This window comes from Pipistrellus kuhlii, unplaced genomic scaffold, assembly GCF_014108245.1.
Source record: "Pipistrellus kuhlii isolate mPipKuh1 unplaced genomic scaffold, mPipKuh1.p scaffold_m20_p_14, whole genome shotgun sequence".
Classification (NCBI taxonomy): Eukaryota; Metazoa; Chordata; class Mammalia; order Chiroptera; family Vespertilionidae; genus Pipistrellus; species Pipistrellus kuhlii.
Genome location: NW_023425449.1, coordinates 5,304,077 through 5,318,578, shown reverse-complemented (window position 1 = coordinate 5,318,578; position 14,502 = coordinate 5,304,077). Strand labels below are relative to the sequence as shown.

The following is a 14,502-nucleotide window of genomic DNA, read 5'->3' as shown; positions in this document are numbered from 1 at the left end:
TGCATCTTTTAAGATAATATCTACAGAAAGCATGTATTTTTTCTTTTATCAGTTTGACTTAAAAAAAAATCTTATCTGTGTGAGGAAAGTAGTTCATGCACAATCAGCTGTCCCTTTGCATTCACAGCAGAACTGTCAGGGCTGCTCTTCATCGGGGATGCCATCCTACAGGTATGCATTTCGCCAGGATTGTTTTATGGCAACCAAAACATGAAGTCAGTCATGATATACCATAGGAAACTCTCCTTCTCCTTCATTGCAGATAAATGGAATCAATGTGAGGAAATGCAGACATGAAGAAGTGGTGAGTTTTCTTTAAATCATGATTTTCCCCAGGTGTAAATGAAGGGTTAGTACATTGCCAAAAACTACAAATTTCATTGATTTGAAGGGTGTGACATGGGAATAAGGTGCTGGCAGATTTACAAAGAGATCTCTTGATCTCTTAATTGGTGTTTGAGGTTTGTTTGTGTGTGTGTGTGTGTGTGTGTGTGTGTGTGTGTGTGTGTTTCATATTTGAAATAGATCAGCAGCTGAAGATGAGATGTAACTCAAAGATATACATAAGGAGGGTCATTTGCTATGTTTTTCCTATTTTTTTTAAATTAATGCCTACTAATTAATGTCCACGAAGTATATTTCTATTGGAAATATATCTCAAAATTTTTGCAAATATTTTAAAGCAATGAAATGTATGCCTGTAGAATCTCACACAGTAGCAGGTCAATTGGATGACCATATAAAGACAGGCAGGGCGGGGAGAGAAAAACAGAATTTAACAGAGCTTACTTTCAAGCCAAACAGGCTTAACACTAGGCAGATTGGTCTTCACTTTTTATTGTGGTGTTTTATTGCCTTTTGGTAGATCTGCCGATCTGAAACTTGGCCTCAGATATTCTAATCCAGTCAGTTTAGGTTGGACCAGGAATTAGATTTTAAACAATCAGCTCAAGTGGTTCCACTGCATGTGGCTTCTAAGCTATACTTTGGGAGAAGATAGGAGGTTAAGAAGCTTCTGTTTGAGATGCTGAGATGCCATAACAATCATGCAGAAAGAAATAGGAAATGCCCTAACTGGTTTGGCTCAGTGGAGTGTCGGCCTGAGGACTGAAGGGTCCCAGGTTCGAGTCCAGTCAAGGGCATATACGTTGGTCTTGTGTTGCGGGCACATCCCCAGTAGGAAGTGTGCAGGAGGCAGCTGATCGATGTTTCTAACTCTCTATCCCTCACCCTTCCTCTCTGTAAAAAATCAATAAAATATATATATTTTTTTTTAAAAGAAGAAAAAAAAGAGAAAGGAATAGGAAAATGTTAGGGACTTCGGAAAAACGCTTGCCATGGTTGATTAAACAATACTTACAGAGCATTTGCTGAATTTCTGTGTTACTTCATGTGGGAAGGAATAGAGGAGAAATGATGGTTAATTGTTTAGACTCAAGGGTCCAACAAAATATAAAACATTATAAGCCTTTTGCTGCCTACAGCTCTAATTTATTTGGTTGTGTAATGCATTTCTCCTCTGCTAAAAGGGATTTAGAAAGCACTCTGATACACTTACTTATTTCAAGCCTCAAGTGTCTGTGAAAAGCTGCAGTTCCACAAGTAGTAATATTTATTACGGAGAGATTTGATTATGAGCACTCAAGATAATTAATCAGTATTTGTCACTTGTCTTTGTCTTCTTAAAAATCTTACTTGGGTTACCCCTGTTGCCACTCTGTGGTGGATTTTAGGTAAAATATGAATCTGTCAAGTCTCAAGCTTCCTGCAAGTATGCAGAGAGGAAAGTAGCGTTTTAAGCAAGCGAGAGAACAGCGTAGCAAGGAGCACTTAGTGTGCAGACTCATGTTAATTTTAAATATGGCAGTGTAAGCAAAGATATTTTCACTGTAGTCTTTCCCCCCAAAAGTACAAAGTGATTTTGAGCTCATTATACAGGGAGCAAAAAGACGTGCCTTCTCTTTCCTAACCACCTGCTGTTAGATGGAATCGTTTTTGCACTTTGCTCCTCAGAAGCAGGCAGCGTGCTTAACATAAATAGTGATGGACCTTTGATTAAGCAGATGCACGGGGCTTGAAAGTCTAGAACTGACTAATATTGCTACTTGTTAAGGATGTCCACTTTCTTTCAAAGAAAAGGACTTTAGAATTGCATTACAAATTGTGTGCGGTGCCCTAGCTGGTTTGGCTGAAAGGATAGAGCATCAGCATGCAGACTGAAGGGTCCCAGGTTCAAATCTGGTCAAAGGGCACATGTTCGAGTTGCAGGTTCGATCGCCAGTAGGGGGCGTGCAGGAGGCAGCCAATCAATGATTGTCTCTCAGCATTGGTGTTTCTGTCTCTCTCTGCCTTGCCCTTCCTCTCTGAAATAAAAAATATATATTTTAAAACCCAAGAAATTATATGTGGTCCTTCACAATAAACTTTTATCTTTAAGATGCTTAACGTTATCAGCTTTGAAATATAGATACCGTATTTTCCGGCGTATAAGACGACCCCCTAATTTTACAGTTAAAACGTAGATTTAGGCCTATATTCGTAGATTTAGACTACCCCCCACTTCCAGGGCATCACCAGTTCTTTCTTTAATAGACCACCTCTCTGACTCTGGCCAATCTGAGCAGGCTTTTTTTCGTTTCAAAAGTCGTCTTATACGCAGAAAAATACGGTACTAACGTCCTTATTTAATTTTAATCTTTTACTTCCAACAGAGATTTGATGCTTGTGTCCTCGCTATTAATTACCTGAACAAATAGACGTAATACACCTCAGTGGAACTAAGATGCTAATTAAATGTCTAAGAATGGATTTACACGGGCAAAAAAAGCACAAGCATCTCAGGGGATGTCGATGGTCTTAAAATAGCATGCTGATATACCACGTTCCTTAGTCCAAGTCAAGTAATTCACATAAAGTTTCAAATTCAGGGGAAAGTCCCCGGACCGCGGGCAGAGAGTGCCACGTGCGCACGCACGCAGACCTCCCCGCTTCTCGCTGTGAATCCGTGAATCAAATTCAGAGACAAATTTTGTAGGCATGACTATACACTGAGTGGCCAGATTATTATGCTCTCTGAATGCATAATAACCTGGCCACTCAGTGTATATCCTATATACAATAATAAAAGGCTAATATGCAAATTGTCCCCTTGACCAGGAGTTCAACCAGCAGGCAGGCCGGCCAACTGCACATGTCCCTTCCCCCTGGCCAGGCTGGCTGAACCCCACCCATGCATGAATTCATGCACAAGTTCAGGTACCAGGCTTCTAATTATACACACACACACACACTCTGAGTGGCCAGATTATTATGCATTCAGAGATCATAATAATCTGGCAACTCAATGTATATTATTTGTGCATGTAACTTTTATTAATCTACACTATTCAGTCACATTGTTAGAAATTCTGCATTTAGCTCTGATCAGTTTCACTTTTTATTTTATTTATTTATTTTTATTTTTTCCACTCCCATTTATCCTTCCTACGCCCTCTTCCACCTCCACCCCACCCCCACCATACTGTTGCCCATGTCCATGATGATCAGCTTCACTCTTTTTTTTAAATTTAATTTAATTTTTTAATATTTTTTTTATTGATTTCAGAAAGAAAGGGAGAGATGGAAACATCAATGATGAGAGAGAATAATTGATCGGCTGCCTCCTACATGCCCCATACTGGGGATCGAGCCCACAACCCGGGCATGTGCCCTTGACGGGAATTGAACCTGGGACCCCTCAGTCTGCAAGATGATGTTCTACCCATTGAGTCAAACCGGTTAGGGCCAGTTTCTCTCTTAAGAAGCCTTCAACAGTATAGCTGTTACTTTTGTACTGAAGTTTAAGGTTTAACTTTTGTGGGAGGGGGATCCCATATTGTCTGTCCTGGGTGTTCAGTAGAATTGTTCTTGAAATTCTTTGTACAAATGCTTCAAATTAGATGATCACAGTGCTTGTATCTGTACGCTTCTGCCTGGGGGTATAAGTCAATCCTCGGCTTCCCCGACACCGTACAAGCCATTCTTCTTGTTAGAAGACTGTTAAGGAAGAGAAGCTCCCGAAGTTTCCTCATGAAGAAAGACTGGAATAAGTGCCAAATGCTGCTTTTCATGTGACCTGGTGGAAAGGTAGCAGGATACCACGTTCAGAGGGTTTTAACGCTCAGGAAAAAAAAAAATGTGTATGAATCTTACCTGTGCCCACTTACTAACATTATAATTTCAGGCAAATAAACGTACCTTTTCTGTCCCTCTCTTAATCATTAAACTAATAACTTTTATAAGGATTGAGTTAGTGTAATGTATATAAAAATGCTAGCACGGCTCTGGAAACTTAGAAAAAGAATACAATATCGAATATTATTGCTTCCGACACTGGCACTAGTAGTGGGAAGAGTTTGTATCCTGATTCTAGAATCAAGATTGTTATAAATCTATTGATATAACTGAAATTTATATCTCATAAGACTTTTAAAATAAAACAGGTCATTACAAGGCCAAGCAGGAGCAATAGGTAGATGATTTCAGAGATTATTCTAATAAATGAACATTTCTGATTTCAGGTTAGAGGTTCGTGGGCCCTAAAAAAGAGATTCACCTGCTTTTTTCTAATGTTATGGTCTTAATAATAAAAATATTATAGTTCTGATGTGTGATTTTAAAATCAATTCTAAAAAAACTGTAATTCTTGGTGGAAAACCAACATGATGGCAGGCAAGACCAGAGTGAGGGTGAGAGTGTGAGTGGGTGTGAGAGTAGTTGGAAAACTATAGGAAATTGAAGAAAGAACTAGAGGAAGATGCAAGCAAACTGAAGCACCTTGTTCATGGATTAGGAGAATTAATGTCATTAAAATGTATATACTACTCAAAGCAATCTATAGAGCCAATGGAATTCTGATTAAAATATCCATGGCACACTTCACAGAATTAGAGCAAACACTTCTCTGATACTGTTCTTTATCAACAGTTAGAATCAGATTATATATATCTTCTAGTTACATCCTGTTGAGTTTGCTAATTAGTTTGGAAAATGACTAAGAATGCCTTCTTAGTTGCTTTCACAAAGCAAATATAAAAAAGAAGGCATACTTGATTGCCGCTATTGACTTCCTTGACAATGCAAATATTTGTTGCTGTTCATTCATTGTGTGATTCCTGCACACTGTAGCGGAAGTGAGCTTGTCAGTTCCAGCCGTGAACAGAAACAGTGCTGGGCCCATCTTCAGACCTGCAAGCTATGTGTTGGAGACATATTTATTGTGTCACCAGTTTATGAAGCTCCAATGGGACCAGAATCAGCGGCGGGGTTGTAGTGATTTCCCAGTCCAGTGAGCTGACAAGATGTTGCCCCAATCAATCTGTCAACATGTCTCTCCCATCTTTTCTCTCTCTAAGTTGTAGCTGTGGACCAGCACCACCTGGGGTTATGGCTGCCCCAGGTTGCCATGGAGACGGAGCAATAATAGAGATGGAAGTAAAGCTTTGTTTCCTCCTGTTATTACTGGCACACATGCTCTTGTTGTACTCAGCACTTCACATAGAACCAAGGCAGGTGGCATGACAATAAGGGAATTTCAAAGACATGCACGTCTAGTGTCTTTAACACTCCATCCGGGCAGGGAGTCCGGCTTCCCTGATGCTCACCTGCTTTTCAAAGGAAATGTTTGTGGGAATTACAGTCAGTCCTTCTCTCCAAGGCTGTTTCACTGGAAAGTATTCTCTGTGAGTTTAAATGCTCTAAAAAAAAAAATCCTTCTTAAAATCTCTGTCTGAATAGAAATCATTTTTATTTTATGTCCCAAGTGAAAAGTCTATAGATGGCATTCATTCGCTTCTATTCCTTTAATGGGCTAGAGCTTAAATTCCCTGTTACTAAAGCATTGCTAGGAGGTCACAAGACATACTCAAGACTCTAGATGTTCTCTGACAAACTGTGGCTTTATGTAGAGGCTAATCTAAAAATAGACTGGCCCGGAACTATTTTTAGCAAATTGTCATTAGTGTTTACCCCTTTCCTGGCAGTTTGGGGAAGAATGAAGGTGCTAATGAACCCCGAGTGCATGAGCAGAAAGTTTTCCTAAGGAGTGTTTTTTGTTGGTTGGTTTGTTCTTTTTTTTTTTTTTTTTTAATATATTTTATTGATTTTTTACAGAGAGGAAGAGAGAGGGATAGAGAGCTAGAAACATCAATGAGAGAGAAACATCGATCAGCTGCCTCCTGCACACCCCGTACAGGGGATGTACCCGCAACCAAGGTATGTGCCCTTGACCGGAATCGAACTTGGGACCTTTCAGTCCACAGGCCGATACTCTATCCACGGAGCCAAACCAGTTTTGGCTGTTCTTTTGTTTTTGTGGGTTTGTTTTTTGGTTTTTTTTTGTCATTAAGGAGTGTCCTTAAGGACTTTGTCGGAATAGAAGTAGAAAACTAGATGAGAGAGAAGGTTAAGAAGAAAATACTTTTATAATTTGCATCCTTATATATTTTTAGTAATTTCCATATAAGTAAGATGGGGACATATATGGCTTCCAAATAAAGTAAATGCCTCTCATGAAGTATATGCATTATGCATAATTCCATAAATATCTGATGGATATACAGTTGTCATCTCTCCGGTATTGTTGTGCATGGTAAGTTTCTTCATGTATTTAACAATATATAAGGCAAACTATTTTCTCCCTATTCTAATATATTCTATTTGAGATATTCATTTACTATATTATATTTGAGGCATACACATCTATTTTTAGGTATTTGAAATGATCAGACTCCCAAAGACACTACTATTTTCCCCTGGCAAGTACAGCTGTGTTTCCCTTGTGCAAAGTTCTGTAACCAAGGAAATGCTGGCATAGGCTAATCTGGTGACCCCTCAATGATACTCATGGTATCAGAGGATACTACACTCAATGAGTATTATGGAGGGGGCAGGGCATTTAAAATAAGTAAATTGACTTACACAATAGGTTAAAATGACAGTATATGGCAGGAAACAGCACAAGCAACTCTAAAATGTTTACTTCTTAGGTCTGTGTTCTGCAAACATGTTAATATACACAGATATTTAGTAATTGTATGCTGCAGCTGCAAATCTAATGTGGATGTGATAGTGTTTGTTTTTTCAGATCTTGACAATTCATTTTGTATGAGATAATCATACAGAATCTAAAAAACATAAGGAAGAGAGTTATGATTTCCCCATTTTCCTTCAAAATTCGACTTAATTCTGTACACTGTTTACAACCTAGATGTTCATGTAGCTATGGTTTTTAATATCATACATTTAGAATAAATATGTGCATTCGTTATTTCAGTCAAGTGCGATTATACAAAATATTTTCATCCGTATGAGGTTATTTTAATAACTCTGTATTTTCCCAGATAAATATGGAGATGTTTTGTACCTCACTATCCTGCCTTAAACATATCGTAACTCTATATAAAAGTACAATACAGCATGTCCAACCTGTAAAATATGCCTTTTTCTCCCACCTTCCATTGCTTTTTAATATTTATGAAAGTAATTTCATTTTCCTATCCTGTATTTGTAAGAACTTAAGAACAATTTTTGAAATATAATGAAGACAGTCAGCATCTTTATTCAGTGCCCGATTTTAAACGACATGGTCTGATTCTTTGAACATTTAAGATAATTTTATTGCTTATTAAAATTAACTTATTAAGGGTGTTCATTCTAAAGTCTATAATGATGATATTTATGGGCCAGCTGCCAGGCCTAGCTGTTTGAATTCATCTGTGAACAAGATATAGCTCGCTGCCCCTGTGTAGCACACCATTTCATGGAGCAGAGACAGACTACATATTAGCACAGTATTCCATAGATTACAAGGTGCAATTGACCATGAAGAACCATGGGCAGAGCAGGTAAACAAGGCAAGAAAGGATTTGGAGAGCTCTAATTTTAAATAAGCCGATGAAGGTAGGACTCATTGGAATGTTTTTGGAGCAGAGAGTAGAAGGAGGTAAAGATTTAGCCATGCAAATGTGTAGAAAAGGGCCATGCTAGACATAGAGACGGTCATATTAAAGAAATATCATGAGTTTTCTTATATTCTTGTTTTTCCTAACTTTTTATTAGGAATTGCAGCCTAGTTTGACAAAATGTTCTTTGAGAATTTCCAATGAAAAAGAAAAAATCTACTTGTATCTATCTAATCTCTATCATCTACAATAGTATGTCACAATAATATTCATTAGATAATGTAGGTACATTTAACTTGATGAAATTAATTATATGGGCAATAATTTCTTGGTTTTTATCCAGATTTGCTCTGTTGAAATAAAGGCTCATAGAACAGTTTAATTTGTCAATTGTTGGATTCTGTATGCTAATGGTGAATTTTGAATTAGTTCATATTCATATTAATAATAATCTCTTATTTATTTTCTTCAAGCTATTTATGTAACTGTTTTGTATTAATTTTTATTTATTTTAGTTTGACTTAATAATATGGATTGAAAAGATCAGTAATTTTATGCTGGAATAATTTATTCTTTAAGAATTAGGTAAAATATTGCTTGAATGATTAAGGTAACCATTTTGAGATTAAAACAAATAGTGGGAAAGTATTTCTGTTATTAAGTCAACTAACGAACAAAGCATTCTGCTAGCTGAGTTAAAGTTCAACTCATCTAGGATGTGACTTTTCACGGGCTTTTTGCATAAAATCTTATTTTAATGGGGCCTTTGAAAGTGATGGAGCTATTTTTAGTTTGAGCTTTAAAATTTTTAACAAAATTCAAGCCAGTATTTCAACATTCTTGCATTTGCCAGGGTGGCTAGGAGAGGCTAAGGGAAGGTCAGTTGGGAGTCCGTGGGGGTGGGGGAGATAGAGAAGGAAACATATGTTCTACTACTTGTAATACTCTAAACAATTAAAAAAGAAAAAGAAATAAAGGACTAAAAAATAATAATAAAAAAATTAAAGTGACTGGCTCTTACCCATACTGCAGCACACCCATACTGGTCTAATTCTGTGGCTGTGGTTCCATTGCCAATGTATCAATAATTCTTAGAGGCTCTTGTTGCTACTCGGATCTGATTCCCTTTTCTTGCTCCTGTTGTTCCCTGCTGGTGCTATTTGAGGAGGTGAGAGGACCTATCCCTAGTGTCTCAGTGGATAAAAGAATGTTTTACTTAGCTGTGGGGAGAGGATTCATTGGGCAAAAACACTTAAAACATTCCTCCCCTGTTCTGGGGTCCCTACTCAATTCTTTTTAAAAAATCTGCCTTTGAGAGTTCTGTTTTGGTTGTCTTTTGCATTTCCCCCTCATGTTTATAGTTGCACTTTAGAGGGTGAAGCATCTTTTTGGGACCAGAAATTAACGTACATTATTTTGACAGCCAATTCTTTCATAACTGTTTCATAACAGTTATGTTCCTATGTCTAGTAACTACTTTTTCACTAATTATTCTTTTTTATAGCTTTATTTTTTTTGTTTACACTATTAAAGATGTCCCCACATTCCCCCTGACCTTTGCCCACCCCCACCAGCTCTTGCCTCCCCTTCCCTCTAGCCATCACCACAATGTTGTCTATGTCCACCGATTATGCAATACATTCTTTGTTTACTAATTATTCTTATTTCTTTCTTTAGTTTACACAAGATTTTTAAAATTATAAATATATTTATATCTTTTCCAGGTATGTTTGCTCTAAGTAAATCCTCTGCTTCTTGTATTTCTTTTGATGTACCCTGCACTTGTCCCGGAACAATTTTTTAAGAAATTGCCATTCTTTTAACTGGTAGATTGAGACCTATTGATTCCATGATTTAGGAAAGGTTGAGTTATTGGTAATAATAGTATTGTTTTTATTTTAAATATCCAGGGAAAGTAAAATGTACAATAGTATAATGGGAAAATAATACCTTTTTTTTCTTTCTTTTTTGGCAAAGAGTTTGAGTGAATTGGAGCCATTTTATTTACATAAAATCAGCACTCTGGACAACATCTACAAGGTCATTTCTTTGTAGATCTCCAAATGTTGCATATATGCTCAATATTTTTGACTTAATAAATATAGTGGGTTGAGCACTACGTTTTCCTGTAAACTTGGTGATGGTTCACATTTATCTGATGTAGACCATAAGCTCAAGATAACCTTCATAAATATGAATGGAAGATGATGATATTGTGAGCGAACCAGGGACCACAGAATGATAGAAAGAGGATGAATATTGATGGCTGTATTTCTGCAGAGTTAGACTATTTATTCCCCTCTGTCTTTCATAACATATTTCTGACCACCGGGGAATAGTGACAGGTGGAAAAGGCAGCACATCATTTCAAGAGTTTGTAACCATAAAACTTTTGTGACCACACTGATAATATTGTAATCTTTTTTTTTTTTTTTTAATTTAGGTTCAAGTTCTTAGGAATGCTGGAGAAGAAGTGACCCTAACAGTGTCTTTTTTAAAGAGAGCACCTGCTTTCCTCAAACTCCCACTGAATGAAGATTGTGCGTGTAAGCATTTAAGAAGAATAGGTCTAATCATCACATTTACTTTATAAGTATTATTTCCTGACACTAATTAGTAATGGGGATTTCTTTTCCAATGTGGATTTCCGCCAGAATACTTTTAATACGTATGGAAAAAGAACAAGTGTTATTTTTACTTCAGAATATATTCATTACATTTATAGTTCTTTTCCAACATTTAATTGAAGAAGCATTGTTTATTTAAAAAATAAGTATTATATCAAATATATGCATTGTGTATTTCTAGTAAGTATTATTAATAATATTTGATGAATGTAATTTTTTAACGAGAGAACGATGAACATTTATTTGACTGCTGGACTTGCTAAACAAGCATTGACACATGCTTTCTGGATGAAATTGTGGAAACACATTAATTTTTGTAAGAGTTACTTAAAAATGTCTATATCATTTGCATACTATGAAATATATATTTTCTAATATTTTTGCTGAAACTATCAAAGAAGGATACGTTTTTAACTCAGGCATAATTTGCATGCAATGAAATGCAAATTACGTTAAATGAATAGTTGGAACAGTTCTAGCAAATACACGTTTGCTTACTCCACATCCTGAAAAATCTACCCAGCCTTAAAAGAAACAAGGATATGATGATAAATGGGAAATCAATGATTGTTTCTGGCAATGTTATTTACTGGGAAGGCTGGGTAGAGTAGAATTATACTGTATTTACTCTTTTATGTCTGGCTTCTTTCAGTATGTGCAATCATTGTTTTATCTTTCAGTAGTTTGTTTATTTCTATTGCTGTGTAATATTGGATTCTATCATATGAATGTAGTAGTTTGATATTGCATTATTTTGTTTCTAGACAACCGAGCTGTTTCCAGTATTTTGCTATTATAGATTGAACTGCTATGAACATTCTTGTGTAGGTGTTGGAAGTTTGACAGTTTTATGTTACAATGATAAGTATATAGAAATGGAGCAGCTGAGTTACAGAATATTATAATTAACTTGTTAACAAATTATCAAGCATATTTCTAAAATAAGAATATATTTAAATACCTCTTACTTTCTACTCCAGCAGTGTATGAGTATTCTGGAGGCTCTACATTATTCAAATATTTGATGGTCAAAGCTTATTTTTATCCATTATATTGGTGTGTAGTGGTATCTTATTATAGTTTTAATTTGCGTTTCTCAGAAGACTAATGATGATTAGCTCCTTATCATGTTCCATTTGCATATCTTATTGCCATTTGCATATCTTATTTTGTAATTTGTCTACTCAAGCCTTTTGTCCATTTTTCTATTATTATGTCTTTATAATAATATTATTGCACTGCAAGAGTTTGAAAAATATAATCTGTATATAAGCCTTTGTCAGCTATATATGTTACATTTTCACTTCATCTGTGCATAACTATATATTTTTTATCTAAAGTTGTCTTAGGTTTGCAGTTTTAAATTTTGATAAAATCTATTTCCATTTTTTTGTTATTTTTGTTTTATATGCTTTTTCCTTTCTGTATACTTTGTGAAAAATAATGGCTGAACCTGAGACCACAGAGATATTTATCTACATTTTTCCTAGTAACCTTAGAGCAGTGGTCAGCAAACTCATTAGTCAACAGAGCCAAATATCAACAGTACAATGATTGAAATTTCTTTGGAGAGCCAATTTTTTAAAACTTAAACTTCTCCTAACACCACTTCTCTCTCTCTCTCTCTCTACATATATATATATATATATATATATATAAAATTATATATATATATAATAATTTATATAATAATATTGCTTACTCCACATCCTGAAAAATCTACCCAATAATTTATATAATAATATATATAATATTATATATATATATATAAAATTATTATTATTATTATTATTGATTTTTTACAGAGAGAAAGAGAGAGAGAAAGAGAGAGAGAGAGAGAGAGCTAGAAACATGGATGAGAAGGAAACATCAACTAGCTGCCTCTTGCACACCCTCTACCGGGGATGTGCCTGCAACCAACGTACATGCCCCTGACCAGAATTGAACCCGGGACCTTTCAGTCCGCAGACCGACGCTCTAACACTGAGCCAAACCGGTTTCGGCCTACCACCACTTCTTATTGACTAATGAGTTTGCCGACCGCTGGCCTGGAGCCCTTCAGCCCTCTGACCGGAGGGGTGCTGTGTTTTGTTTCCTGCAGGTGCACCAAGCGACCAGAGCAGTGGCACCTCCTCTCCGCTCTGTGACAGCGGTTTACATCTCAACTATCACCCCACTAACACGGTAAGACGGCCACAGCGTGGCTTAAATATGTGATTTATATTTTGCAGAACCTGAGAGTGAATCTGGCTTGAAATCCTTGGTGGCTTCCTAATGTAAGCATTATGATAAGCCAGGAAGGAAAACATAAGTAGGTCAGGTATCTTTCTCCTCTGAGGTCTGAAAGCTGTAGAGATGTTTAGCTTCAAGAGGTCATGCATAACACCTTATAATCATTTTATGACATTAAATGTTATATGTTATGTCATGCTCTGAATGATTTGCCATGATTTGTATCGTTTTTCTACTGAAATTATTTAGCTTAAAGAAGCTATTTTACTTGCCACTTTTTAGATTTTCGTAAAAATCTTCATGCATATCAGGGAATTAATGTAAAATGAGAGAAATCTAACCCATACATTATGTTAGACTATAATGAATGTTAAGCTATACATACATTTAATGATTGATAAAATTGGCATGTGTGTTTTTTTATATATTTAATGAAATGGATTTTTTAAAAAAATTTTCACATGTATTTTGGAATAAGGTTTTGACTTTTACAATTTTTTAAACCTTTTAAAACATTCATGCATTCTAAATACAAAACAATTCTTTCTGGTTATATGTAAAACTAACAATTATCCTTTGTGCTCACAAACATGAAGGCTAACAGAGCTAACTATAAGAGGCTTTTATTTTTTTTACTAAGGTTTTTATTAAAATGTGAGAGGCACTGGGGGAGGGGTCCCTCTCACAGTCCGGGGACACTGGGGGGATGGTCCCCTGCAGCTTAGGCCTGTGACCATCCTTAATCTGAGTGATGTACTCCTGCACTTTCTGTTAGAATTCCATTAATAAAGAAGTTAAATATAATCTTATTGTCAATGAATATGGACTTCTCCTTGTGGTAATCTGTAAATACCTTCTGATTATTTAGGGGGAAATATATCCCCCCAAAGGATTTGTGAAGTAGAAACACAAAACACAGAAAGAAAGAAAGAAAAAGAAAAAGACATGAGTGAATGTTGGGATTCTTTTCAGGACACGCTCTCATGTTCTTCATGGCCAACTTCTCCAGGCCTGAGATGGGAGAAGCGGTGGTGTGACCTGAGGCTGCTCCCTCTACTTCATTCCCGCTTCTCTCAGTATGTGCCTGGGACAGATGTGAGTCGGTGAGTTCATGTTAACCGAGTTCTGATTTTTTCTTAATTCAAAATGGGAACTTTAGTCAAACTCTTAATATAGGATACCTTTTGGTTCTTATTTTCATACTAGAGGCCCACAGATTTGTGTACCAGTGGGGTCCCTCTGCCTGGCCTGCAGGGATTGGGCCGCAATTGGCCCTGTGAACAGATTCGTGCACCAGTGGGGTCCCTCGGCCTGGCCTGCACCCTCTAGCAACCTGCAGGTCAGGCTGGGGGACCCCACTGGTACACGATCGGGCCTAGGGAAGGATTGTGGGAGGGCTCCAGGACATGTTCTGCCCCTCTTGCCCAGACCCAGTAGGATGGACTTCAGCAGCAAACTAACCTACCAGTCGGAGCGTCTGCCCCCTGGTGGTCAGTGCGTATCATAGTGATTGGTCGAAGGGACATTTCGCATATTAGGCTTTTATTATATAGGATATTTCTGGTAGTATGAAGAAAAATTAGAAAGAAGAGTATAACACAGTAAAACATTTGTTAATCTGATTTAAAAAAAAATAGCACTTAACACCCTGACTCTAATAATAATTTTATAATGGATTCAGTGTCTTTAATAGATAATGTATT

General features: G+C 36.5%; 1 protein-coding gene across 2 annotated transcripts in view; it reads left to right on the top strand.

Annotated features, from left to right (window-relative positions):
- The window catches only part of SNTG1 (syntrophin gamma 1), a 102,363-nt gene that overhangs the window by 59,520 nt on the left and 28,341 nt on the right, over positions 1-14,502 (top strand). For both annotated transcript variants that reach the window (XM_036437574.2, XM_045581303.1), the window contains 5 exons: positions 128-171; positions 263-304; positions 10,384-10,486; positions 12,669-12,751; positions 13,772-13,902. In XM_036437574.2, coding sequence (XP_036293467.1) covers positions 128-171; positions 263-304; positions 10,384-10,486; positions 12,669-12,751; positions 13,772-13,902 — 403 coding nt within the window. The remainder of the gene's footprint in view (positions 1-127; positions 172-262; positions 305-10,383; positions 10,487-12,668; positions 12,752-13,771; positions 13,903-14,502) is intronic.